General features: G+C 38.9%; 1 protein-coding gene across 4 annotated transcripts in view; it reads left to right on the top strand.

Annotated features, from left to right (window-relative positions):
- Positions 1 to 27,747, top strand: part of grin2da (glutamate receptor, ionotropic, N-methyl D-aspartate 2D, a) — a 114,892-nt gene that overhangs the window by 60,233 nt on the left and 26,912 nt on the right. For all 4 annotated transcript variants that reach the window (XM_058405357.1, XM_058405358.1, XM_058405359.1 and 1 more), the window contains exons 5-8: positions 6,147 to 6,475; positions 18,571 to 18,685; positions 19,248 to 19,453; positions 26,586 to 26,754. In XM_058405357.1, coding sequence (XP_058261340.1) covers positions 6,147 to 6,475; positions 18,571 to 18,685; positions 19,248 to 19,453; positions 26,586 to 26,754 — 819 coding nt within the window. The remainder of the gene's footprint in view (positions 1 to 6,146; positions 6,476 to 18,570; positions 18,686 to 19,247; positions 19,454 to 26,585; positions 26,755 to 27,747) is intronic.

The following is a 27,747-nucleotide window of genomic DNA, read 5'->3' as shown; positions in this document are numbered from 1 at the left end:
CGTTTTAAAATCACGTAAATAAGGTAAATACTATTTTAGTGTAGTTTAAAAATGGATGGAGATGTAAATGAGGACATTATTTTAACAAGATTAACATTTATTGAACAGCTAAAGTAAATTTTGGAGCTCTGCCTCACTTGCCCCCGTGGTTGAGTCACTGTACATAATTTATTTTATAGTACTAATGGCAGTTCTGCCCTGGATAGTGTTAAAATGAACCTAGCAATCTTTTAAATATGAAACAAATAACTTACCTTGCCAAATGGCTGAAAATAACCAAATTTGTATATATATAGTCACCAAAGGTCCCCCTTACCTCTAAATTCTAGGACATTTGTTTGGTTATTTTACTCATTTCCGATTCAGAGATTATATACTGCTCACACACAGGGTCTTTGTGAAGCCATATATGACATTGTCAGGTTCTGAGCTGTTTCTTGTGTATGATCTGCTGTGTTTTGACTGTTGTCTTGTTTTTGGTTTACTCTTTATATTTGTCCTTCCGGTATCTGCCTTTTGGATATTGTCTATTACCTTGAACTGTTCTCTGGATTTTGGATTATTGTTTTTAATAAACGTCTTACAAATGGAACCTAATGTGGATCCTCTCCAGAGTTCTGTGCACTGGACATGGCTTTTGAGATAAAATTTAATCTAGCAACGGTTCTGGGATCTTCGGTGGGCAGAAGGTCATCTTCATGCCCAACAACTCCACCAGGGAAAAACACAACCTGGCAAATTTCTTGGTTCTATGAGAAACAGAGTACTTTTGGCAATTTAGAAAAAGAGATTTGGACAGATATTGTAAGAAGTAGATATAGGAAATATTGGTCAGTAGGTTATTAATTGACATGTCTCTGAAACATCAATGGAGTAAACCATTTTACTTTTAAATTTGTCATTGTGGTCTGTTTAACTACCATTAAAAATTGACTGGTGTGATAGTAATAGTTTACTAGAGCACAACAAATTAAAACACTTAAGAATGGACTGTAATATATACACATATACACATATCTGTGATATGCAACTGCTCAACATGGTTTAGAATGGTATGCATGTTAAAAAAAATGTGTGAAAATACCAAGATTGCTGTGAATAAACTGCCAAGGGCATTCGCAATCATTGTTATTGTGGCTAATGCTAAAGATGTGCTACATGAATGGGGGCCATCAGTGAACTGCAATCTGCACACCCAGTGACTTTCTCATTGTCATCATGCAAACCTGAATACCTTTCTGCCAAAATCATTCCTAACCGTTGACTTGGTAAAAATGGGAAGCAAACATACTGGGCTGGGTTTACGCAAACAAAAAGGATTCTTACAAAGCCATACCCTGGCCCTGCCTTGGACCCTCAGACCATGTTTCAGACCTGTTAACACCAACTAACACACCACTCCTAAGCAGCTACCAAAGCTCAAGACACAGTATACTGCATTTATAGCAAGAAATGAGGTAATGCTAAGGATAGCAAGAACAATCTTGTCCCATGACATGAGGCTGGTGAAGTGCAATCATAGATAGATAGGTTCTTGTTTCAAGGTATCTAAACCATCAAGGACTACAAGATACTACCATTTTGCATGGACACTGACATTGATGGGTTCCTCCCAGATGCACTTAACTCCTTCTGTTGATGGTTTGAAGCACTATGCACTGCGCCACACTGTAGGACATAACGCTGTCTTCAAACGACGAGTAAAGACCTACCTCTACTTGAATTACTTTAACTAGGACTACTTGTGTGTTTCTTCTTATTATTTTAGATGGCATCCTTAGTCTGTGACCTAGTGAACCAGTGTTGATGTATTCATAAATAGAGACGTCAAAGCACTTTTGTACGTCGCTCTGGATAAGGACATCTGCAAAATGCCATCTGCCATAAATATAAATGTAAGTGCTAAAGTGTCTAGTCATGAGTCACATTAAAACCCCCACCACACTGAACCGCCTGCAGTTTGCGTACCACCCAGACTGTTCCACAGACAAAATCTCCATACTCTTCATTTGGCACTAATCCATCTCAACAATATATATTATTCGAATGCTGTTCACAGACATCAGTTTATCTTTCAATACTATCATCCTCCAGCGGCTGATTAAAAAGCTGCACCTCCTAGGTTTCAGCACCTTGCTCTGTAACTGCACTATGGACTTCCTCGTGGTGAGACCTCAGTCTATTTGGGTTGGCAGCAAGACAACCACCACCATCAATCTGAGTACTGGTGCTCCCCAGGGCTGCATGCCCAGCCCAATCCTTTTCACACAGTTAACCCACAACTGCACTGCATGAGAACACCACAGTAGTTGCCTCATCAGTGACAGTGAGGAGATGTCCAACCCAGAGCAGGTGGAAGGGCTGAAAGACTGGTGTAAGAACAACAATCTGTCTCTGAATGTTGACAAACCCAATGAGATAATTGTTGACTTCTGGAAGCCCTGTGTTGCAAGAGTAATGGCCAAAGGTTCAGGATCAACCTTATTTCATCTCATTGCACACTGAACACTGTGAATGCCCATGATGACAATAATGATCTGCTTGACTTGACAGTCACATATTTGGACTCAAATGTGGAGAGTAAGTGAGAAATTCTTCTGTGACCCACTTTGTATGTTATCAACATTGCACCAAATATATGCATAAAAATATGAATTTCTTGCAGATTTTTTGTCATCATCACATCAGAGTGTAAATACTAGTTGGAATGCCGCATAGAACAAAATGATGTGTGACGTGTATTTTGCGAAATGCCAAAGTGGGAAGGTAAAGTGATGGCACCAGACAATAGTGAACACAAAGGACCAACTTCTTGACTGTGTAGTTTCTTTGAAAACTTTTCATGCCAGAGCAGGGCAGCTATCACCTCAACACTTAGTATGACATAACCTGTCCCTCTAGGTGGAGGAAAAGGCCATAGCATTGACCACATCCTCACAATGGAGAACCTTATGCCAGCAAAATGTGTCCCGTGCAAGAAGCTGTTCTTGGCAGTAGGCAGTGTAGTCACTTAACAGCTTTCACATTTAGATTCTAAAAATGTTGACATAATATAATCAATAATATGAAGCACAAATATCCACTGTTTTGTAGCCTATTTAATTTAGATAATAATTTGGATAGTGATCTTTGGATGTGAGCCCTTGGCTAGCATGCCTTGAGCAGCCTGTGCATTGTATTTATTGTTTCACTTAGATTTAAATTTTAATGTCACTTGTTCTGATTGTTGGATAATTGTGCACTGTTGAATAAAAAACACCCATAGCTCAAAGTGTGCAGTCTATATAAATAAAGTCCATCAATCTGCCTACACTGAGCTGTCTAACGTTGTTTAGCAACTGTTGCTAGGATGCAAGCTAATTCATTCACAGAAACGTAATACAGTTTCATCTAGTGGGTCTTCCTGATATGACACCGTCTCTGTGAATTACAGTGTTTAAGTGCAGCCAGTATTTATATTAGGAAATTGGAAAATTTCCCAACTACTGATATGTGAGAAAGGCATCAACCCCAAGAGTAGAGTTTTGAGAATCATCTTGTCTCAGCAAAAGATGCAGGTGAGTGATTACTTTGCTTAAATCAAGGAACACAGTCAGCACTGGATTTTGTCCATGTATTTTGCATACATGCGTCAGAGAGTTATAAGAGTTGTGTAATGAGCTGGGGCTAAAAACGTTAAGGATATTGTCAAGATTGCTGACCCATACCTCTACTAAGCAGAGGTGTTTAGTAAGAACAAAGCACCAGAATTACCCCCACATTGATTGCTATCCCTGGCTTACCTTTGTTAGGCAGATCACACACCCTGTCTATCCACAGAACAAAAATCGTTAAGAAGCGTGTAAAGAAGTCATTGACCGTATGCCACAACAGTAAAATACAGCATCTTGCTTCATTTTCTGCCTTTAGCTTTGAACGGGTGCGAGGAATGAAAATCTGCACCTCATTAGACTTAACCATATTCATGATGGTGATGAATAGAAGACTGCTTTTATAATCACAAAAAGGCACTATGCATATTTAGTCATGTCCTTTGACCTTGCATTTGTGAATGAAGTGCTTTGTGAACCAATTTATAATTGTGTACACCAGCAATATTTTAATCTTTTCTCTTTCTCAAGCTTGTTCATTGTGTCAGTCCAATGCTGAAAAAAACAATAAAGCAATAAAGCACTTTCGATGGATAAAGCACAAGTGGAGATTGTGAAATCATCACCCCAACCATGCACTAACAAGATGGCTCAGAAGGTACAGCTCTGTGGAAGGTTTTTACCTCCATTCTGAAAGGAAAAGTGCAGCAATTGCTTATGATCTGAAGCATACCAGCTCATCAGTAGTGTTATGATGTTACCATGTATGGCTGTATATACTTTCAGTCTTGATTTGATGGTAATTATATCCAAATTCGGTTAATGGCGGAGCAGCAGTTCTTATTATATATGTGGATTCCCGTTTTTAAGGTTAACTGAACAAACTTGAAAAGTTATATTTAATATTACGTTTCAAATCCTTTTCAGTCAATCTGAAACCCATAGAATTAATCAGATGCTGGGCTTTTCCCTGGTGATGCCCTTCCAGGCCTTTACTTCAGCTGTCAGCAGTTTCTGCATATTGCCTTTGGGGCATTTTGCTTTCAGCAAGTAAAATACATGCACAATTAGATTCAGGTCAAGTGATTGACCTGACCATTTCTGAACATTCAACTTCTTTGCCTTAAAAGGTCTTGGGCTGCTTTCAAAGTATGCTTTGAACATGTACGGATTATATAGTTCTCCCTTAGGGATTCATTCTACTGCTTTTGTCACCTGAGTAAGAAAAACCCAAAGGAGGCAAGACATGATAAGACTTTTAGCAGTCTTTTACTAATAAAATAGAGAAGAATATAGCAGGGTTGAAGTCCATAAAGACTTCATTACTATGAAGAACACTTGAAGAACACTTGTTTGAGACTAAAGAGGTTCTGGTCTCAAATCCATAGATACTGGTCTACGAGTGATAAGTGATATAGTCCGATGAGCCTTCACCCTGTTTTTGTTTGGTTAGTTTGGTTAGTGCAGGTTTCATGTACACTATGAGAACAGTACAGACCTGCTGGCCTTCACCCCTACATTGAGGGGACTAGTGGGTCATTTATGCTTTGAAACATGGTTTGGGTCTGTTAAGCCTTTAAGACGAAGTCACTGCAAATTATTACAAAATTATTCTGACTGTTCGCTGCCAGGAAATGATTTAGGGGCCCTGAGCAATTCCAGGAATGGGGCCCCAACACACCGACTTTTATCACCCTTATTTTGCCGTTTTGTGTTTTTTATGTTGTTCTTGGGCTACTCTCACCAGGACCTTGTCGTTTTCTGGGGCTGAGAGAAAGGTAGACCTCACCCCATTGTAGTGTCTGTCAGGAGAGGTGCTGTGGATGGAGTGTTGACTGTGCTGGCAGACAGTGGTGGAGTTTGTGTGAAAATAGAGGAGACTTTGGGGAGTTTGGCTACATTCTTTTGTCTCTTCTTTTTCCCTCCTTTTTTCTTCTCCGCTGGGGGAACTGTGTTTCATTGTTAATTTATTTCCTTGTCACTTTGACTTCAGCATTGCTCTACTGCGGATGTGCTACTCACGTCCACTCTACTCACCCTGCTCTAACTTTCTCTAACACAGCGTAAGACAGTGTCTAAGCCAGAGCCGTGTGCAGTACTATAATGCATAATATAATAACATATTAATAATAATAACATGAACACTTTAAGAGTGATACCCCAAGCAAACAAACTACGAGAGAGAATTAAAGTTACATAAGATTTTTATATGCTTCTGTTTTTTTTTTTGATAAGGCCCCCTATCTCCCTGGAGCCTTAATTGGCTGCTTAACTTATTTATTGGCTAAATCCACACCATTGCCTGCTGTTTTCAGAAAGGTCCTCATACAAATATGTTAAGTCTCCAAAAAGTTCTGTCCACTCTGTCACGTTCATGACACTGAGAAATAACTACGTACAATAACATTTAAATGATTTGCGTATCTAATAAATGTTACAAATGAATGCATTTAGACATTAGACAATTAGATATTCTATAAATCACTATGAATAAGTTCAAATATCACATCCATAACATTGCAATTGCCATGCTGCTTTTTCTGTTTCATTTAATAGGTGCGGCTCCTGTACTGCTCACATGAAGAGGCAGAGCAGATTTTTAGGGCGGCATGGCTCTCAGGCCAGGCTACTCCTTCACACATGTGGTTTGCTGTGGGCCCAGCCCTATCTGGACTTGGAGTGGAAGGTCTGCCTAAGGCTTTGTTTACTGTGCGGCCTCAGGGATGGCGAGACGAGCCACGTCGTCGCATTGCTAAAGGCGTGTCTGTTCTGACGCATGGAGCCATGGCACTGAGAAGGGAGTATGGTGGAGCCAGAGGGACAAGCTTTGCTGGGAACTGCATGACTGATGGCAACCAGACACAGAGGGTGCCCGACAGAATCAGGTAAAATGGCGTGAAATGGTTTATGAATGTCCTTTAGATGGGTATCAAATATCACAACCAAATATTGCTGACAGCATCACATTTAATCCCATAGGACACAGCAATAATGTTTAAGAAGATTTATATTTATGTTTATTAATTTGGCAGGATGTTTATCCAGTGATGCAGAAGCTGGCACAATGCTGAGTTGTGGGGAAAATATAGAAATATGTTGATTTTTTGTCAGCAGTGTATTCTGGTCTTGGTTGGATTTGATTGGGGAAGACACTTTAAACTAATAAGCAAAAAATATAGCTGTGCAGATATTCCTACTTTAATTTTATATCTTGGGAAAACAATGAATCATATGTATTAAATGCTTTCTAGAACCATATATGCCTAGAGTAGTAGCTTTATTAGTAGCTTGTTACCTGCAGTCATAGGTAGCAGTAAACATGAATTGTCGCTGTGTTCCTTCCTCTACAATATTCATTTTTTGAATCACCACTTGTTTGATAAAAAATGGTTGAATTTTTATCATATGGAAGAGGGTGGAATTTGTATGAGAATGCAGCTCTGTGACAGCCAATTTCCAGAAGTGTTTTACCAACATGGGGCTCTTCAGTACTGGAATATCTAGCTTCCTCAGGCTGAGGGAGGACGTCTTTGTACACTGTTGGGGCTTTTCCATCAGTAAGAGAAAGGTAAAGGGTCTTGTCAGCTCTTCACTGTTTTTCATATTTAGCTAGATTACTAAGGTACTGTTGGGTTTGTTGAGAGGCACGGGTGTAGTTTATCTTAAATGGCATTGGTTATCTCTGACTTATTGTTTTGAAAGGAAATACATCAACATACTGTATGGAACTAAATCAAAGCTATAAAGCCATTTTGTAATGGTGCCCCTGGCTACTTCCACTCCTAACTTGCTGATGGAAGTCATTGCCCGAGTTTTGAGACACTTCTGGGTCATCATTGCACTTCCTGTCTCTTGGCATATTTAAACCCGTTCAGCATGTAGAACTATGCAAAGTATTGTTTGCTCTGTCTGCATTACTAAGCGTTTTGTTGCATTGTTCCATTGCTGCCTGTTTCATTGACTTTTTCATTGGTTTTTCTTTTGGATTTCGATTTGTTTGCACCTCTGACTTTTCTGGTTTTTGATCTTTTTATTTCCATTAAACTCTGCATATGGATTCCACTTTGCACACTCCGACTACTTTATTACACATGCCTTAGGGACTTTAAAATGAATATACTGAAAATAAGTAATGCCCTGAGTATAGATGTATTTTAAAGACACTCAGTGTACATCTATACATCATGTTTCTAAAGAAAACATGCGCCTCCATGTTTTTACCCGCTACTGGCTTTTTGTCTATTTCCCTCAAACAATTCCACCTACCTTTGATTTGTTTTTGACAACTAATGCTGGTAGGAATTGTTGTCCTCCACTTTTCTTTCATACTTCTTGCAAAATCAAATAAAATGCTATCAGTGGATCAACTTTACTTCCTAATGGAAGAAGCTTCGATGGAGTCTAAACTGAAGAACCATAAATAAACCTGTTTTAAAAGACACCGTTTTGTGTCAACAGAAAATGCTGAACTGATCAAAGGAAGGTTATGGAAAGACTCCTCTCTGTATTTCCTCTATATGACATGAAAAATACCAGGCCCCAGCTGGGTTTGACAAGCTACAGGCTCTATTTGCATTCTTATGCAATAATTTTCAGCACATAAAATGCTAGGGATGTACCTGTCCATGACCCGAGTGGGGGCTCAGATACCTTTTCTCCACCAGTCCTAGTGTACAGTCTATAGGGTGAGGTTGGTTTATCCCAACAACCACACTCAGTTGTTTCATATGACATTGCCAGTGGCTATTATAGATTATTATGTAATGTAAATTAGCAGGACATATGCACTGTGAGGCCATAGCACTCTATGGAGATATAGCCAGTGCTATGACTTGAAGGGTGACAAGTTTGTGTAAACCGGGTGAAGAAAGTAATATTCTCTTGGACTTTGGTTTGTGGATCTTCCAAAAGCCCATTGTCAATTTTGGGGTTAAATATAAATTCAGTGGGTGCAAGTGCAGATAAAGTGTACTATTGAGTTATGATCTCATGGCAAAACATACACAAACTAGATGGTACATCTGACAGCAAGTGACAATAAAAGACAAATGCTAGACAATCTGTGCTGTGCAAGACATGATTAAACTCAACTGATCATTAAACCACAGATGTAATGAGCTTTGAGCTGTAATTGCATCTTCTGCTGGGCAGAAGGGGGATGTCCTCAGTTAAACAAGGAGACAGGGTGATTTACTCTGCAGATCAAGGAGGCAGAGCAGCCTACTCCATGGAGCAAGTGATGTCTGAAGTGTAACAGAGAAACTAAGCTAAAGCTAAGTCTGAAGTGGTGCAGGGAGGGTGGGAGATGGTTCTCGTTGGGTCAAAAGCCTATTACTCAAAATGTGAGTGGGTACGTAGCATCAAGCCATTCCTCGAGTTTCTTCCTTTTGCTCACACACCAGGTGGTACCTATCTGGGAGAGCTTCATGGACACTGAAAAAAATCTGCTGCATCCATCCTAGGTCTGGATTCTGCTATTACGCATATCTCCAGCATTTTCCTCAATTAGTCTTGAACCGCTTTTCCCTATATCAGTTGTCATCCAGAAGAGGATGGGTTCCATTTTTTGCCTGGTGCCTTGCAAGGTTTATGTGCTCCATACAAACCTTGCTCCACTGTTTCAGGACTTTAAAGTGGTAGGTTTGCCATTTACTTCTCCTGTCCATTTGCAATATCTCATATTCACCTTCGACAACCCACCATGTCACCTTGAAGGGTCTTTGCCTCTCAATAAGTAACTTGAGCTAGAGGTGGTAAAAAATATGAGGATTTATTTCCCAGTGCAAGTTGTCTCAGTGGCCTGGGCCTCAAAACATTATCTGGTGTGTATTTTATTGGGTTGCTTTGCTCTGAGGTCCGGGATGTGGTGACCTTTATTTTTTACTGGATGTTGTTTCTCTCAGCTTTCTTGAATTATAACCAGCAACCTCTTCTTAATTATGGAAAGAAACTAGAGTCACAGTTTCATCAAAGTGGCTCTAGGAGTCTGTGGCAGGAACTAAGAACAATAATGGACTACAGAACACCATCTTCCAGAACTGTGAATGTAGACGCTTCTCTGGCAGATGAGCTAAACACCTTTTACGCTCACTTTGAGACTGCAGCTCACAGCGCTAACAGCATTAGCAGCGCTAACAGCGCGATAGGCAGCATGCAGGCAGAGAACTCCAGAGAGGAATGTCATCTATGAGCACAACGTGAGAAAGGCATTCAGGAGAGTGACTACCAGGAAAGCAGCAGGACCAGATGACATCATGGGTCGGGTTCTGAACGCCTGTGCCAACCAGCTTGCACCTGTGTTCACTGAAATATTCAACCTCTCCCTGGAACAGTCTATAATCCCGACATTCTTCAAACAGTCCAACATTGCTCCTGTCCCCAAGAAACCCAGCCCGTCTGCCTCCAGTAGCCCTGACCTCAGTAGTGATGAAGTGCTTCAAAAGACTAATCAGAGACTTTGTCACTTCTTCCCTACCTGACACCCTGGACCCGCTACAGTCTACGTACCGGCTCATCCTATCTACTGAGGATGCCACCGCACAACTCCATCACACAGCCCTGAGCCACCTGGACAGCAGAAAGGGGAATTATGTTAAAATGCTGTTTGTTGACAAAAGTTCAGCATTTAACACCATAATTCCCTTCATACTCACCACTAAGTTGGAGATCCTGGGCCTCAGCCTGTCCCTGTGTCAGTGGATCTCCAACTTCCTGACAGACACACCATAGGCAGTACAGATGGGCAACGATGTCTTACACTCACTCACCCTCAGCACTGGAGCCCCCTAGGGTTGTGTTCTGAGCCCCCGGCTGTACTCACTATACACCTACGACTGTGTGGCCATTTCCAGCTCCACCAACATCATTAAGTTTGTGGATGATACTGTGGTGGTGGGCCTGATCTCCAACAATGACAAGATGGCCTACCTAGAGGAGATTGAAAACCTGGAGACATGGTGCCAGGACAACAATCTCCTCCTGAACGTCAGCAAGACTAAGGAGCTGATAGTAGACTTCAGTACAAAGCAGGAGAGGAATTACCAGCCCCTCACTATCAATGGGACCCCAGTGCAGAGAGTGGACAGTTTTCGGTCACATCACACAGGTCCTGTCATGGTCTTGTCACGTTAACACCCTGGTGAAGAAGGCCTGGCAGTGTCTTTACCATCTCAGACGCCTAAAGGACTTTGAAGGTGCTAAAGACATTCTACACCAGCACCACTGAGAGCATCCTGACGGGAAGCATGACAGCCTGGTTTGGAAACAGCACCAAGCAGGACAGAGAACCTCTTCAGAGGGTGGTGTGATCAGCTGAACGTACCATCCGCACCGAGCTTCCTGACCTGGAGACTATGTACAGCAAGCGGTGCTGGACCAAGGCCAGGAAGATAATGAAGGACCTCATCTATCCCAACAATGGAGTCTTCTCTCTGTTGTGGTCAGGGAAACATTTCCGCTCTTTGAAAGCAAACACAGAGAGAATGAGGAGGAGCTTCTTCCCGCAGGCCATTCGGGCCCTTAACCAGAATACCTAGACCTGGACTTTCTGGACTTTGTCTCTGGACTTTCTCACACATGACATTCTACCTCAGCAGATTGTTGCATACACATAACTGCACTACTCTGCACAGGTCACACTTTGTTTTCTCACCGTCACTTTACATTTTACACTGACTGTTATAATCAGATATTCATATTTATTTCTTTATATCAATATGTTTGTCTCACTATGTATATAATGATATAATCATTTTTTGTGCATATCCAATATCTTATATCTTATTGGTTTTTTGTTAATTTATCATATTTTTTAAATATTTCTATTACTCATTAGTTTTTATATTTCTATTTTCTTTAAATCTTTATTTATCTATACCCTAAATTTTTTTTTGTCTATTCACTTAAACTTATTCTATTCTTCTTTCTGTTGGAACAAGAACAGTTGCATTTCACTACATGTCGTACTGTGTATGATTTTGTATGTGATAGATAAATTTTGAATTTGAATTTCATTATTTACATGATATATTATATAGTGAATAAACAATACCCTTATGCTGACTAAATGGCCCAGTGAAATCCATACCAATTCTTTTGAAGGGGATCTTGATAAAGCCTAAATTGCACATTTGCGGTGTTTGCCAGATTTAGTGGTTCAGTGTAGGTATGGTTCGCACTTCCAAACTACATCACTGTGAATGCCTGCATCCTGACAGGTAAAGTGGTGTGAGTTGCCAGGTGCTTGGCCTTGGCAGTGGACACATTCAATACTGTACAGGTCCACTGCCAAGGCCAAGCACCTGGCAATTCACACCACTCTACCTGTTGGGATCCACATAGACTAAGTGCTAACTGAACAAGTCCCTTGTCAATCCATTCCTCAAATTACTGGCTAGGAAAGTGGGGATTAACCTCCTTGGGTACTGACAAGAGCTCTTTAGGTCTGCATTACTGTCACTGCAGTGGGGTCCAGGCACGTCTGTTGGGCCTGAAAAGAACTGGAGGACCTTACCCACCTCTTTCCATTAGGGCATCAGACCTGTACAGTATTTCTCTATTCATTGCAGGGTAGTCCAACTAGGTCTCAGGTAGCATACCACAGGCCTCCACATAGACTACTGTGGTATGCCTCGGGGAATTGATGAGTGCTTTGACATTGTCCTGGGGGGTTATTGCAAGAAAACTCATTAGTAGTGATACTGGAGACTCCTGCGGAGGGCCCAATCCACAGCCTGCACTTTCACTTTCATCCTGGTGTTCATCTTATTCTGTTTATTCTGCATTTCGTCCGCATTTAGTCCACATGACTTTGTTCTCTATGCGTCTCTGCAGTATGGCACTTAGAGAACACTGCAGACCCAGGGTTTTCAAAACAAATTACATTGCAGTTTTCAAGCTCACTTGCCATTTCCTGCTTGGCTTTGGCTTTGCTCTGCTCACAATCACACACACACACACACAAACACACACACAAACACTCAGCTCACTGCTCAGGGAAAAAATAAGAATCACTCTCCTACCTTCTACCTTGTCCCAACACCACTGGCTCCAGGTGCAGAGTCATGGTAAAGCATGATCCACCTGTTACAAGAGCTGATCTGATCTGAGCAACACAATTCTTAAGAAGCACCCAAACCCTTCGTACAGTTGTGTCACTTCACAACCTTACAAGCTGAACCAATGGTCAGAATTCCATATGTGTGCAATATGCCAATTCTTCAGTATGGTTTGATAATATACACTATGATCTACACAGATCTCTGTCACAGTCTTTTTTCTGTCACTGTCTTTCTGTCTCACTCACTACCTATCACTGTTATGTTTTTCTCATCCTACCATCTGTCTGGGTTTTAAATCTTTTTGTTCCTTTATCCACTGCTTCCTCTCCTCCTTAGTTCTGCCTGATTTTCGATCTTATCTCTTTCTTTTTATTTAGTCTTCTTTAAGGTCCCTTTCTTGCTCTCCTTTTCTCTCTCTTTTCTTTTTTTGGATTCCCTGGTGTGTCTCTCTTCTTATCAGATTTGAAGTGTGTCTCCTCCCTAAATTTTTATTCTGCTCTCATCTCTGCCCCACTGGCAACTCTTAAAGAGGCACACGTTTGTTGTCACTTTGCATGCAAATAAGATAATTGGTTACAGTGAGAGAATGCGCTGGGAAATATCACATACTGTCACCAGCCAAGTGCTGCTCCCTGTGGCTGTCTCAGATGTGCTATCATGCACGCAAATGCACTCTGATTTCCCATAAAGGAGAAGCATGTTTTACAAAACAGCAGCCGACCAGCACAATCACATGCCCAAGCACCACCCCTAGCAGCATCGCACACACAAACACACACACACACACACACACAGATAGGTTGATTCCCTCTGTAACTGTCAGCAACAGAGCCAGTTTTGATGAACTTGAACAATTATGGTAAATAGATCAGCATGAAGGTGCGATGACGCCCTTGAAATGTTCTTAATATTTCTTGCAGAACCATCATCATGATTCAAAGACCTCCATCTGACTGCAAACATTCTGCTTTGCACCAAACTCAATCTGGTAGCTTAATCTAAAAATTTCAACAGTGCTATAATCCAGAATATAGCCAGTAAATATAATATTTTTTTGGTAATTGCTCTGTATATAGCGGGACCAAATACCATGGCTCCATCTTACATTATAATTCAAAAAAATTATCAAGAAATCAATTATCAAAAAAATTAATAAATTAATTAAAAATATAATTAAATAAATAAATAATAGTTATAATAATAATAATAATAATAATAATAATAATAATTATTATTATTATTATTATTATTATTATTATTATTATTATTATATATACAACGATCAGGCATAACATTCTAACCATCTGCCTAATATTGTGTTGGTCCCCCCTTTGCTGTCAAAACAGCCCTGACCCATCTAGGCATAGACTCCACTAGATCCCTGAAGGTGTGCTGTGGGATCTGCCACCAAGATGTTAGCAGCAGATCCTGTAAGTCCTGAAAGTTGTGAGGTGGAGCCTCCATGGATCGGACTTGTTTGTCCAGTACATCCCACAGATGCTGGATTGGATTGAGATCTGGGGAATTTGGAGGTCAGCTCAACACCTCAAACTGGTTGTTGTGGTCATCAAACTATTCCTGAACCATTTCTGCTTTGTGGCACGGCGCATTATCCTGCTGAAAGAGGCCACAGCCATCCGGGAATAGCTTTTCCATGAAAGGGTGTAGATGGTCTGCAACAATGCTTAGGTAGGACACCCTACAAGAGCTGCAGTTTTGAAGATGCTCTGATCTAGTGGTCAAGCCATCACAATTTGGCCTGGTCAAACTCGCTCAAACCTGTCAGTGCTCATAATGTTATGCCTGATCTGTATATATATATATGTATATATCCTAACTATTTAGTCCCACATTTATTATTATAATACTACTATATATATATATATATATATATATATATATATATATATATATATATATATATATATATATATATACATAGTAGTATTATAATAATAAATGTGGGACTAAATAGTTAGGATTTAAACATGCTCTTTCTTTCTTTCTTTCTTTCTTTCTTTCTTTCTTTCTTTCTTTCTTTCTTTCTTTCTTTCTTTCTTTCTTTCTTTCTTCCTTCCTCCTCCTCCTTCTTCTTTTTAAGTGATTCTTGTTATATTGCTCCATGAGCCACACATTTTTATTGACAGTATGCCAGCTTGAACAGGTGCTTTCTTATTCATTCACTGCTTCACAGTTGCAATCAAAGGCTTGATAGCCTCAGGCTACAGAAACGATAGTAGTGTGCAGATTTGCACACACTCATAATATACGTTTATTTCCAGTTGAAAACTCTCTTTAAAGAACATTTTGTGTCTCCACACACATACACTAGAATGGTGCTGAAAACGTACTGAGCTCATATTAATATACACAAAGAAAATGACTAACTGCTATATTAAAAATATACCTGCTAAAAGTGAAGCAGCTCTGAACCTCTGAGTCTCTCATACAGCAGTGTGATGCTGATGGAGAATCTCCAAATCTCCAATCTAATGCTGCTTTATTAGGAATGTTAAACTCCTCTGGTAGTTTCTGATCTATAGACAGTCAGCTCTGTATTTTCTGTCCCTCTGTCATCAATCTGTGCTTCCTGCTATTTTCCACACTGTCAATTTGTCGTTTTTGTTTTGTGTTAGCTGTACCTCAGCCATCGGTCTGGACAGCTCCTGTAAACACTTCCTTTTCCTGTATTATTACTGCAGCTATGCTTCCTGCTTCTTGTTCACTCCAGTACCTCAAGTATTTTCTCTTTTGTGATCTTGGTGAAACGTTGACGTCATGTTTTGAAGCTGTATTTCTGAGCCTATATATGTTTAAGGTTGCCTTGTGTTTCCTGTGTACCTACCTGCCTTGTCTTGTTTTTAATTATTCTGGATTTGGCCTTGTGTGCTATTTATAAATTCCCTTGTCCATAGACAGGGATATTTCAAAAACCCTGAAAACAGTCAGGTATTTACTGACATAGCATTGGAGATTCAAAGCTGAACCCTGACTTATGAGAGGGTTTAGGAGCATAAACGTTTCCCTTTGCTTTTTTACTACCCTCTGCTACCACACGTACGACTTCCTTACAGACTATTAGCTTTTTCTTTTCCATGCGTTTGTTCTCTCTCTCTGTTGGGATATATATGTTCGGATAGAAGTTTCTCTGTGTTGTTTGTTCACGCTGCATTGTAAGGCATTAGTAGAACACATGTAATGTCAGTAGTTGTGTCGCTATGACAACATTGCAGGGGGTGAGACAGAGTCAGAGAGGAAAAAACGGGAAGAGGCATTGAAAAAGAGACACTGACAGTCCTCAGATCATTTTGATTTGAACTGCAGGAGAAGAAGAGAAATAAGCTGTAACGTATGCGTCTGTGTGGTATTGAGGTTATTATTTTACAGTTCAAATGTGTGTGTGTGTGTGTGGATTCAATTTGTTTACGAGGAAATGTGTTTTACCAGTAATTGGTTTTGTATCTGATTATATGGGCATTGAAACACTAACATACTGGTGCTTGTCCTGACCAGTATGCTAAATATGAATATAATAACTGAACAGAGGCCTGGATAACATGTCTAGTGCCATTTCTTGAAAATCCCTTGCAAAATCTGATCCAAGTGACAAATCTCATTAAAATAGGAGCAGAAATCAATAATGCAGGAGGGTGGAATAGACATAAGAAAGAGGCTAAAAACGTGGACAAGTCACAAAATGTAAATCAGATAAACTTAAGACTAATTGAAGATGACGGCGCTAGCTCATATTTGTCATTGGTAATAGAGGAGCATTTATTTTTCCTTTTCATTCAGTGGCATCCCATGTTGCTCATTCTCTGCAATTCAGCACAGCTTAAAGGTCTTGTTGTCATAGCGACTCAGTGAGAAAAATCTCAGAAGCATCCTAAGAGCTCTAACCAGTGGAATACTGAAAATCAAGGAACGGTGCTGATGAATGATCAAATAAAAATAAGTGTAATAACCACGAATTTTCCATTCCTGCTGTGTTTAATCCCACAGACTACATCTGTATTTAGATCTTAGTTTGATTGCACTATTGTGGAAGAACGTGGATACTTGGATAATGGCAAAATAATACAAACTCCACAATAAAACTCCAGCATTAAAATTAGAATTATTTTTTTTATTAGAATGTTTTGATAAATGGGAAAAAAAATTACGCAACAAAATGGCTAAACTGGTGGAGGAGGTTTGATTGAGATAATATTATACTACTGTGAGAAGATTTGGGTTTTGAAAGAAAAAAAGGTATTTTTTTGTTTTCGAAAACCAATTTTGCTGACAAATTCAAAATAGAAATGTTTTATAGAAATAGTAGATTGTAATTTCATGGTATAAATGTCCTAAAACACAGACGTTTTTTAAAGCACACTTTAAGCAAGGAGTTAAATTAGGCCAGAGCTTTTGGGATTGGTTTTAATTAAATGGCAAGTGGAGCTAGGATCTGGTATCATAAGATGATGAAAAATCCTTTCTAATAGAGTGTTTGTGAAATTATTCTAATCATATAATTCATAAACTCAGACTCAGTGACCACCCAAAGACAGCCTTTAGCTATATCGATACCTCTAAGTCGTCTCTATCTGAAATTCAGAGATGGTGTAATGACTCTCTGGCCATTTTTGTATGCTTGGTCACATTTGGCAGCAAAACAACCTTCAGCTCTTGAGTGCTAGTGATGTTTACAGCTCTATTCTGTTCATTCATTCATCCATCCATCCATCCATCCAACCTATCCATTTATTCATTCATTCAGTCGGTCAGTCAGTTAGTATGTCATTCATTCATTCATTCATTCATTTGTTCTGTCAGACTGTCAGTTAGTCAGTCAGTCGGTCCTTCACTTATTCAGTCATTCATTCATTCTTCATTCATTCATCCACCCATCCAGTCTGTCAGTCAGACAGTCAGTCATTCAGTTAGCTATTCATCCATCCATCCATTTATCCATTCATTCAGTTAGTCACTCAGGCAGTCAGTATGTCATTCTTTTATTCATTCATTCATTTAGTCAGTCTGTCAGATAGCCACAGGCATCTTGCTCCAGCATGGACTGCATGTTGAGGGCAGCTGTAGTTTGTCATCCTGTTGAAGGCTTAGTAAAATGTCACCCCAATCAAATCGTACCCAAGGCAGCTGATTAGCCTTGTTTCATAGTATTTCATCACACTACATCAATGGGTTAATAATTCTTTAACATTTAAGTAACCAAGTCTTGGCTACTGTTTTTTTTTTTTTCAGTGCTATAGCAAACATGTTGTTGTAAATGAAGTTAAGTAGATAGCTTGCCACCACTGAGCTTGATATCTAAATCAGATCGTTAGATTTAGGTTAATTCTTGTGATTCATGCACCACATTCGAGAACATCTCCTTCTGACATCATCCTCTACAGCAGAACAGCTGAATGTTCATGATATAAGTGTTTTAGATGTCACTTTCACAGTTCTGTAAACTGAGGTCTAGTCATAAGACATACGGAATGCCTTTTGTTTAAAAATGGGTTATTTTTCACATCTGGTGCCTTTTGTTCAATTATTCATTCCCTTTCTACTAATTCTGATTCAGCTCTTGCTGCTCTTCATTTGCCACCTAATTCATGCTCTAATATTCACTGTGTGCCAAGAATATGATGGTCTCTCTTGCTCACTTTTTGGGAATATAGAGATATTTTATATCGAAGCCCCAGAATCATTCATTGCAAAACACACAATATCCCATGTGGAGAGAGAAATAATAGAAGTCATATCACTCCCTCCCTTTATCTCTACTGGCTCACACTCTCCCCAATCGTTTCTCTGTTCTCCTCTTTCCCACTTTCCAATTCTTTAGCACCCTTGTTCTCTGTAATTTGTTTCTTTGCTCACTCTATCATTCACCTTCTCTCTCTCCTCTCCTCTCTCTTTTGTTCCTCTTTCAGATACTTCAGTAACATCACTCTCTCTGGACGAGACTACTCCTTTAATGATGACGGCTATTTAGCCAATCCACTAGTGGATGTTATCTCCTACACTGCAGGACGGGGCTGGGAGGAGGTGAGGCCAAGCATTCATGATGTATCATTCATTCATTCATTCATTCATTCATTCATTCATTCAGTCAGTCAGTCAGCCATTCATTCATTCAGTCAGCTATCTATCCATCCATCCATCCAGTCATTCATTCATTCATTCAGTCAGTCAGTCTGTCAGTTTGTCGGTCATTCAGTCACTCATTCACTCATTCATTTATTCACTCAGTCTGTCATTAGTCAGTGTGTCAGTTAGTTGTTCACTCATTCAGTCAGTCAGTCAGTCTGTATGTCATTCATTCATTCAGTCAGTTAGTAAGTTTGTTATTTATTTATATCATTCAGTAATTTCTTTTATTTGTTATTTACTTTTCTTTAAAGTTTACTTTTAAAGTTTAAAAATTTGGCCTGCATCCAAGCAAAATTGAAAATAGCAAAACCATTAAGTACATTTACTATACATTTATTCATACATCAAAATTCACATCTAGTCCTTAATTGCTTACGTTCACAATGCATTGTATTTTCACTAATAGGCTGACTAAAAGTGTTTTAATAATGTATAAGTAACATATGGCATAATGTAGGTGGGCTGGTGGGAGAACGGGGTGCTGCGTCTGCGCTACCCACCCTGGTCACGTTATGGTCCATTCCTCAAACCACTGGATGACAGTCAACACCTGCGTGTGGTCACTTTGGAGGAGAGACCTTTTGTTATTGTGGAGCCAGCCGACCCTGGAACCGGCTCCTGCATCCGTGACTCCGTGCCATGTCGTCTACCCCTCAACACCAGGTCAGAGTCTGGCTTTACTTCTGTGGTCTGTTAATATGAATCTAACCCATGTTATATTTTTACTAAAAGTAATAACAATGCTGTGGCTGAGGGTCACTAACCAGTAATTTAGGACATTTTTATTAGTTGTAAAGTCAAAGCAAATGGCATGTTATAACTTGTTATAACAAATTTGCCCTTCCAGACCTTAATGTCATGGGAAATTAATGAGTTTCATGAAATCATAGGCACACACACACACACACACAGAAGACACATAGAGAATAATGATGGGGAGTTTCCCAGTCTTCTCTAGACCTCTCTGGTCTCTCTGGTGACTGATGAAACGTCTTCTAAATTTATTAACACATAAATCTTGATCTGCTGGTACCAGACAGTAGTAAAATGAGTTTTTCTTACATGAAATTTATGATTTCGTAGCAAACAGATTCTATTTCAAATTCTATTCAAATTCTATTTGTACACCATTGTGCATTGTAGTGTATGACTTACAGTAGAGAATTGCTGATATGTACAGTTTTATATCACAAGAATTATATATATATTGCATTGTATTATTATTATTAGTAGTAGTAGTATTTATTATTATATTTTTGCATTTATATTGTTTTTTTGTTTATCATTTTATATTTTATGGTAACTGCTAACTTTGATGTGTGATTTCAGATATCTGATCAGATTTGATATGGATTCCAGTGTTTTATCGATTTAATCACCAACTGAACGTCTGAAACATATTTTCTGTCTCATCCTTCATTAGATTTTACGTTGATATTTTAATGGTAGTCTAATACCATCTTTATGTTACCTGTGTAGAAGGTAAATGAGGAAGATAAAAATCACAAAGTGTGTATTTCTTCCCCTCGGCATAGTTTAATGCTATAAACTGTATTTGTGCTGGTCCGGGAAAACCAACCGGTTTCACTGTGGATGAATTCTGGCACTAACAATAAAAATGAAAATTATGGTTATAGGCTTTTTAAAATCAAATTTCAACAAGAAACCATGACTATATTTCACAAAAATGATGCAGAAGTATTTTTTAGTTACTTTCAGTCATTGCATAAAAATTATAAAAAGGATGTAATAGTGAAAATTATTCAGTTGAGCCCAAAGCAGTACTGGTTCCCATTGTACCATTTAGCTCAGGTAATGTGCTTCCTGTCAGGTAATCTGCTCGTCATGGGGGCCTTGAATTACTGATTGGTCCTCCTCTGATGGCAGTGCAGTTTACAGTCCACTTACATGTTAAAAGAAGAGAGTGCATGTTTTAACAGTATGTCTCACAGCGGCTGAATTTAAACCCAAATCATAATAGAAGCTGCTGTGTGACTAAAAGATGCTTCATGAAAGCCTTTGGTGTGAATAGGCCTTTAGTAGCCTAATTATGCTGGAAAGTGGGTGATACGAATAGCGAACATCCATGAAACTGGGTTGTAAGATATTGAACAAGACTTATAAGGAGGCTTGATGTCAGGAAAATACTGTCTTATCACAGTGTCTCTGCCAGGAGAGGGTCTCTGTAGGCTGTAGCGCACATGCATTTTTTAAACGTGAATGGGATTGAAAGTCCCAAGGCATCTGCGAATTTCACACCCCTTTTAAATAATCAAAGAACCCGGTGATCCTAGTTGGATTTAATTGTTTTGTCTTTTACAATAGCAAATCAAGTATGACAAAAATGGTGAAAGTAAGCTGATATCCATAAGCCTTGTATATTTCAGAATAAAATGTGGAAACCAAAGCATGATATTTCTATACCTGCCTTTAGAATTATGAAACATACAGTTTGATCTTAACCAAGTGTGCAATAGCATTGTCAAGACCAAGACTTTTTTTTTTTAATTTGCTATAACTTAATATATCCTAAGAATTATAAATAGTACGGTTATAAATCACTGTCCAACCAGAGCTACTAAAATTGCTGTAAATCTTCCTGGATGACTTTAAACAGCCGTGCAGTTTCAGCAGGAGTAATACGGCTGAGGAAACCAGAGACCAGGAGCCAGGTCATAATAAAAAGAGATTACTATAAATAAAGATAATAAATAGTGGGGAAAACTCAGCTTTTATCCAGCTTTTATGCTTTTATGTTTACATGCAAGAGGACACGCAGTAGACCGTATGGATAATGCTCCAGGCTAAGACATGAGTCTTAGCTAGCAAGGACAACATAAACATTAAGATGACCCAAGGAACTGAGACATGTGCTTCATGAGTAAATAAAGACACCTAGAGAAATCTGATTGAATTCAATGAATGAATGAATCATGTAGAAATGAATCCCACAATTCCCACCTTTCGAATAAAGTTTGAAATGCTAGTAGAATGCTTCTACTGTTCTACATATATTAGCCATCTACATATCATAAAAAACCCCTTTTACGTGTATACCAAGCTTAAAAGAATAATGTATAATATATCATTATTAAAATGAAAGCTGTTGTTGTTGTTTTGACCGCTCCCTGTTCAGGGTTGCCACAGTGGATCATTTGGTCCACAAGTTTTCAATTTTGCACATTTTTTTTTACTTCGGATGCGCTTCCTGACGCAACCCTCCTATTTTATCTGGACTTGGGACCGACACTGAGAGTTAACTCTTCAGTGGGTGGGTTAGCTCCCTGCCCGGGAATTGAATCCAGGCCACAGTAATGAGAGCACAGGATCCTGCCGCTGGACCACCAGTAGGCTAACTATTAAAATTAGTAAATAAATAAAATAAATAAATGTAGGTGTCAGTATTAACAATAGCTGTATTTGTAGTTTCTGCTAACTGAGCTTGTTTTAGGTTATTAGAAACACACAGCAGCAACAGCAAAGCATAATGTAAACTAACAGGGGGATGACGGAGTGGGAAACAGTAGAAATGCATGACAATTTTGTGACCAGGAACCTAGCCAGGCACATAAGAAATCACTGTCAAGTTGATTGATATGCTTAACATGGTCACGTAACTCATCCAGAGCTTAGCTGTACTGGGTCAAATTTCTGGTAGGGTTGAAAAAATATCTGTACGGCAGACAGGGCTGACTTCTGTAAGGGTTCACAAGGAGGGCCTTGTGATATCATCTGGCCACCTGATTTAGCGAAATCTAAGCCTAAGGATTGTGCATTATCATTAGCCAGTTTCTCAAATTCACAAGTTATTATACAGATTTGATCTAACCCTAACCCTACTGTTTCCATGCCTAACATGTTTCCTCCCACTCAGAGAAGTAGGGAGCACTAAACACATGTTGTAGAAGAGGGAACCCTGCAGTATAAATGTCCTTGGATCCTTTCAAAGCTCTCCTCTCCTAGCTACCTAAACTGTCCCTATTCAGGTCGTAGCACCAATTTATAGTGTCAGGCTAGTCTTATATCCCTGGCACAAGACTGCTGAATCAGTGTTGACATGGGGAAAAGCTGATGTAGTCAACCTGTAAGTGTTTCAATGGTCCTGCAGGTGCTTGGATGTGAGCTGCAGGATTTAGTGCCACAGCTGCTTTGTTGTTGACCTCGCACAGAAGACAATGTCGCACAACATCTAATGAATATGTGTGGAACCTCAGGTTGCACCATGCTGAAAAGTAGTGAATCATTTATTTGCCCTAGACTGTGAATGTGTTGGGCTAAATATGGCAGCCATGTTTGAGGAGTTAGACATTTACCCCTTGCACTTGGCGTAGTGGCAGGTCTATCAGAATTCCACCACAATTCCCACTCAGCCTTCTCAAGAAGACTATGAGCAAGATTACCAAGACTTACGTCAATCAAGACTTTCAAAATTGTCAACACCTTACCTCAATCAGCTTTTAAACCATCGGCCCACTGACTGACTGACACCTGGCTCCCAAGAACATCAGAAATAAACACCTTAGCATAACACTGGCTGTATTCCTGCAAAGACTTCGCTGGCAATTGCTGTTGATACTGCTCACACGTTTTTTGAGTGGAAATAGTGACACATTCTTGTGCCAGCTTAGTGACCATCTCCTGCTCTCATGAGTGTCCCTCACTTATATTAGGAAACATGCCTCTTGCTCTTCTGTCTCGAGGCTTGATTCATTAATCCAAGGCAGGAAAAACACTTCTCTCTTCTCCGCTCTGGTTGTTCTTGAATACAAAGTTCTTTATGCAATGTATGCGTTTTTCTTTCAACACAACTTATCTAACGTTGCACTAGCTCCATCTAAATCAGCAAAGGCAAGGATGACTCACAAACTTGGGAAGAAGATTCTCCAACACCATTAGGATCCTGATTACTCATTGCCATGCTTTATAAAACGTCGCTACCTCATTGGGTGCCAAGAAACCTCAATTCCCTCAAACGTTTTCTTCAGTGAAGCTCTTATCTTTATGATTCTGTCACCTAGCAGCTTCTTTGACAGGATGACTCAGTCACCCGGGCCAGTACATGTTCATTGGATACGATCAGATATCTGATGATGTTTGTCATCTGGGTCGTCACAGTGCACAGATGGAGAAGGGTGTTTCACCAGAGTCGCTAAAATTATTGACCGGAAAAATGCAGTAATATGACTGAACCATCAGGAGACCAAGAGCCATAAAAAGATATGGTTTATTGTTTGTGTGAAAAAAGCCTGAGATTTCTAAAGTCTGAATAAATGTTGGACAAAGCCAGCTTTCAGACTGATGTGTGTGTTTGTAAGAGGACATACTCTAGAGCATAGAGACAATACCCAAGGCTAAGATAGGAGTGAAAAAGAACAAGGACAAATCTTCATGACCCAAGGAACAGACACATCGAATTTATCTTGAAATCATGTATCTATTAACAAATAAGCTTGAAAAAAAAAAATAGAAAATAGCCCCAGAGTATCTTATAGTTTCTCAATAGTATCTCAAGTTTGGGATCACTTGGAAATTTCCTTTGTTTTCCATGAAAGTCTACATGAGATTATTTAGAATAGAAGTACAAAAAATTGAACAGGACAATGTGTCATTGTCAGAGTTAGAAGTTTAGGATCACTTCCTTGATTTCCAAAGAAAACCCCATTTTTATCCATTTCCAAAACATCAAATGAATCAGATGATTTTAAAGCCAATACTTCTTGTATGAGATGCTTTAGGAAGCATGGGGTAAAATCTCATCAGATTATCTTTTAAAAATGAACAGCTAGAATGCCAGACGTCTGTCAGACTGTGGCTGCTGCAAAATGTGGCTTTTTTTAATGAAACCAAAGTTTGAAGAACATCATCATTTTATTTAAAATCATTATTTTTTAACTCTGACAGTAATGACATGTGCTGTTCGTTTGCTGTATTTCCAGTCCAATCCAAACTAACTTTAAGTTTGTTTTCATGGAAAACAAGTAAATTTCCAAGTGATCCAAAACTTTTGAACGGTAGTGGATATGTAACACAATATCCATGCAACATATTAGCTGAAAATAAGTTCTCAAGCAAGGGTATTTGCTCCCTTCTTGATTCATTTATTAGTAGCTACATTTATATTGCTTATGCTGTCAAAATGACAACAGGCTTATTCAAAAGAAAAAAAATAAAATCATAGGAATGAGGTCTGATGACCTTTGACCTTTAAATCAACTCATCCCTTGCACTGTTGTGATGCCTGTGAAGAAGGCAGAAATTATTGCTGTTTTATATGTTGGAAAGGAAAAAGCGTTTAAACTATAATGTAGAGATGGATGTAGATCATTCAGACTGATCTATCTGGAATTGTGGAATTGTGTGATTAAACCACATGTATGGAATTCCTAAATGTGATAATAATATGAGGCTGAATTGTCTGAATACCTGTTATCTAACTAGACCACGGACATCAAAGTCATATATAACGTTACACACCAGCTCCGAATTCTCTAAAGAATATGATTATGATTATAAATAGCACAAAAAGCAGTAAATAGACCAGTTTCTTTACTGCTGTGACTAATTCTAATCATTTTCTGTAGTATTTTGAAGGTAATTTAGCCTTTAGACTAAATATCAGTTTGTCTGCATTCAGGTTTAATTGGCCTTAAAAATGTTTGTTTGAATTTAATAATGAAATTGAATAGATAGAAAGACAGACAGACAGACAGACAGACAGACAGACAGACAGACAGACAGATAGATAGATAGATAGATAGATAGATAGATATACAGGTATATAGATAGATAGATAGATAGATAGATAGATAGATAGATAGATAGATAGATAGATAGATAGATAGATAGATAGATAGATAGATAGATAGATATACAGGTATATAGATAGATAGATAGATAGATAGATAGATAGATAGATAGATAGATAGATAGATAGATAGGTATATAGATAGTTAGATAGATAGATATACAGGTATATAGATAGATAGATAGATAGATAGATAGATAGATAGATAGATAGATAGATAGATAGATGGATAGATAGATAGATAGATAGATAGATAGATAGATAGATAGATAGATATACAGGTATATAGATAGATAGATAGATAGATAGATAGATAGATAGATAGATAGATAGATAGATAGATAGATAGATATACAGGTATATAGATAGATAGATAGATAGATAGATAGATAGATAGATAGATAGATAGATAGATAGATAGACAGACAGACAGACAGGTATATAGATAGATAGATAGATCAAATTAATGAATAAATAAATCAATAAATTAGATGATATTCAAACTTTTTCAAGAATATGAATTATTATTGTGTTTAAATTTCATTATTACATGTATGTCTGCTCTTTTTTGCTTCCATATAAATCCCCAAAAATGTTCAGAATGTTTTAAATGAAAAACTGCCATGATATGATATGAGAGTCCATTAGCTGTGCAGTCTGCATGCATGGAAGTGATTCATTTCTGTTGTAAATGTCTAAAAACAAATAGACAGAGTCTTGTGGCTTTTTTGATATTGATATTTGTATGCACGATGCCGCCTGCTTTCCTGTTTTGAGTCTGCCTTCCTCATTCACTCATCTACCCACAGTGCTTAGGCATGATGCAGCTACAGGATGGAGCTTCAATGATATCAGCAATTTAGATTTAGCTTTATTGTGCTGTATATGATTCTGTACTCAGTGGTGGAAATATTCTCTTTGTTTATTCCCTTGTTTGTTCCGTCCTCTTTCATCATTTGAATCACGCTCCTCTCACTCTTTCTTCTACAGTGTGATGTTGGAAGGCATACACTCCATGAAGCATTGCTGCAAAGGTTTCTGCATCGATGTCCTCAAGCGACTGGCCAAAATTGTGGGTTTCACCTACGACCTCTACCTGGTGACAAATGGCAGGCATGGGAAGAACATAGACGGAGAGTGGAACGGGATGGTCGGTGAGGTGAGGCCTTTTTATCTTAGTCGTTTCCAGAGTGAACAATTAGGCTACTAGACGTTTGCACAGGCAAGGTCACATCAAGTTAACATTTAGGGGAACATTTTTCTCTGCAGAGGTTTATTACCAAGAGTAAGACATTACTAAGATATTACTAAGAGTCAGACATCCAGATCAGGGAGGCGTGACGTCAAAGCCAAGTCATGCACAGTAAACGTGAGAGAAAGATAACAGCTCAGTGCTCACGTGTGAAATATTAACAGAGTCAGAAAATTAGGAGCATTTTAAATTTAACACAATGAAATAAAATGATGCCTCTTAACCCATAGAAACAAGCTTCAAGCGGACATGCTGCCTCTGCTGTCCAAGAAATGTATGATTTTTTTTTTCAATTCACTTTATTTGTATAGTACTTTTAACAATGGACATTGCCTCAAAGCAGCTTTACAGAAGTAGAGAAATATATATATATATATATATACAGTGAGGGAAAAAATGATTTGATCCCCTGCTGATTTTGTACATTTGCCCACTGACAAAGAAATGATCAGTCTGCAATTTTAATGGTAGGTTTATCTGAACAGTGAGAGACAGAATAACAACAAAAAAATCCAGAAAAACACATTTCAGAAAAGTTCGACATTGATTTGCATTTTATTGAGTGAAATAAGTATTTGACCCCTTTGCAAAACATGACTTAGTACTTGATGGCAAACCCTTGTTGGCAATCACAGACATCAGACATTTCTTGTAGTTGGCCACCAGGTTTGCACACATCTCACATCTCAAGGAATTTGGACCCACTCCTCTTTGCAGATCCTCTCCAAGTCATTAAGATTTTGTGGCTGACCCTTCAGCTCCCTCCACAGATTTTCTATGGGATTAAGGTCTGGAGACTGGCTTGGCCACTACAGGACCTTAATGTGCTTCTTTTTGAACCACTCCTTTGTTGCCTTGGCCGTGTGTTTTGGGTCATTGTCAGGCTGGAATATCCATCCA

Source organism: Hemibagrus wyckioides, linkage group LG12, assembly GCF_019097595.1.
Source record: "Hemibagrus wyckioides isolate EC202008001 linkage group LG12, SWU_Hwy_1.0, whole genome shotgun sequence".
Classification (NCBI taxonomy): Eukaryota; Metazoa; Chordata; class Actinopteri; order Siluriformes; family Bagridae; genus Hemibagrus; species Hemibagrus wyckioides.
Note: the sequence above shows the minus strand (reverse complement) of the source record. Positions and strands in the feature narration are given on the sequence as shown.